The following is a 1,621-nucleotide window of genomic DNA, read 5'->3' as shown; positions in this document are numbered from 1 at the left end:
AGTTATGACGGAAAAATCGTATCTTGTGAATTTTCCGAAAGTCCCCATCCCCACCCACCAGGGTCATCAGCGCGCACTTTTTTTTTCATATTCGTTTTCCACACACTTGTTAACACCCCATAGGCTGGTTAATTTTTTTTTTTGTTCCCGGGTGAGGAGCTTTATAGTGACCGAGCTCTCCCTCCCATCTCCCTGTGTTGCTGTTTGTTTACATACTTTCCATGTATTTACACTGACGTTAATTACAAGCAGAAAGCAAAAGAAAAAAAATGAATATACCCAAACATAACAAAAATAATGAATTATCAAGCAAACAAAAATATTTACAAAGCAACAAGGGTGAAAATCAGGCGAAGGTAAAGAATACGCACACCCAGTGTTTAGGTTTAAGGTTAAGGTTTCTGTTACATTGAAAACAGGTGGTGTGCGTATTCTTTACCTCCAATGAAAATCAATTACTAACCTTAATGAATTGTGGATTTTCGAGTGTCGTTTCACTGGCATTATATAGTTGATAATTAGTTGTTTTAACATTATGTGTAACAGACTCATCTCCATTAGAATGACTCTTCGCAGAATGTAAGTTACGATGTGAGTGTGTCTTAAATTCTTCGATCATATGTGCGAATTGGCGTGAATTCATTGTTCCATTAGTTCCAAAAATATTCATAATCTCATCTAGATATTCTTTGGTGACGTTGATGAAATTATTGCGACGAGGTTTTGAGAAGAACGAGAGAGTCCCAATTTTAGGGTCAATATTAGAAGAAATATCATCGCTGAATCTATCGGCCAATGATAGAAGAGGCATAATCAACAGAATGATGATGTGGTACAACTGTACATGACGATAATCCGTGCAACTAGAAGACATGATTAATGAAATATAGAAAAAGAAACGTGAGACATCGAAAGGTGTATGTATATCGGCTCACTACAGATATACAGACCGACCCGGCTCCGAGTAGATATGTAAGCCACGTGCAATGGACAGAAAGTAAAACGAGGATGGACACCTTCTCCCATGTTATGATATGTCGCTTCGAGATCTCGCGTGATTTCGCTGCCTTATGTCGTTGCTAGCTCTGTACGCTACACACCCATTACCACAATTGTCTTGCGTCATCATAATCGCTACGACAATGACTTAACACCACATCTCCCAGATGGCTACAATTCACATAGTCGTAATTATAGTCACTACAGCCACTATATCTCCCACAGTAACACAAACCAACGGCAGAGTTGCGGTTTAAGCACTCCATATAACCCTTCGTACCTTTTAATTTTGGGGAATTTTCTGAAAATTTTTTAAAAAAATTTATTCTACCTACGGGAATTCATACGGTTATGCAAAAAAATTTCATCTTTTAATTACCCCAACCCCATAAATCCTAAAATTTCCACCCTTTCTCGAATTTTTTTAATCATAGTTTTAAGATATGTACAGTTCGAATCTACCATTTGGTTCCGTTTATTATTTCAAAATAATTTTCAGACGAAAAGGTGCGTGATTTAAAAGAGACCACCGGTTGTCAAGCAATGGTGGGACAAACACAGACACAGACACACACGCATACATACATACATATATATATATATATATATATATATATATATA

The 1,621-nt window shown here is 37.0% G+C and overlaps 1 protein-coding gene across 2 annotated transcripts in view; it reads right to left on the bottom strand.

Annotated features, from left to right (window-relative positions):
* Positions 1 to 1,096, bottom strand: part of LOC106879150 (metal cation symporter ZIP8) — a 24,758-nt gene extending 23,662 nt beyond the window's left edge. The window contains exon 1 of one of the 2 annotated variants that reach the window (XR_008264244.1): positions 464 to 1,096. Coding sequence is in view for 1 of the 2 variants with exons in the window: in XM_014928588.2 (XP_014784074.1) it covers positions 464 to 874 (411 nt within the window). In the remaining variant the exon portion in view is untranslated. The remainder of the gene's footprint in view (positions 1 to 463) is intronic. The other variant, XM_014928588.2, reaches the window with a different exon arrangement.
* Positions 1,097 to 1,621: the final 525 nt, after the last annotated feature.

This window comes from Octopus bimaculoides, chromosome 5 (assembly GCF_001194135.2).
Source record: "Octopus bimaculoides isolate UCB-OBI-ISO-001 chromosome 5, ASM119413v2, whole genome shotgun sequence".
NCBI classification, from domain to species: domain Eukaryota; kingdom Metazoa; phylum Mollusca; class Cephalopoda; order Octopoda; family Octopodidae; genus Octopus; species Octopus bimaculoides.
Note: the sequence above shows the minus strand (reverse complement) of the source record. Positions and strands in the feature narration are given on the sequence as shown.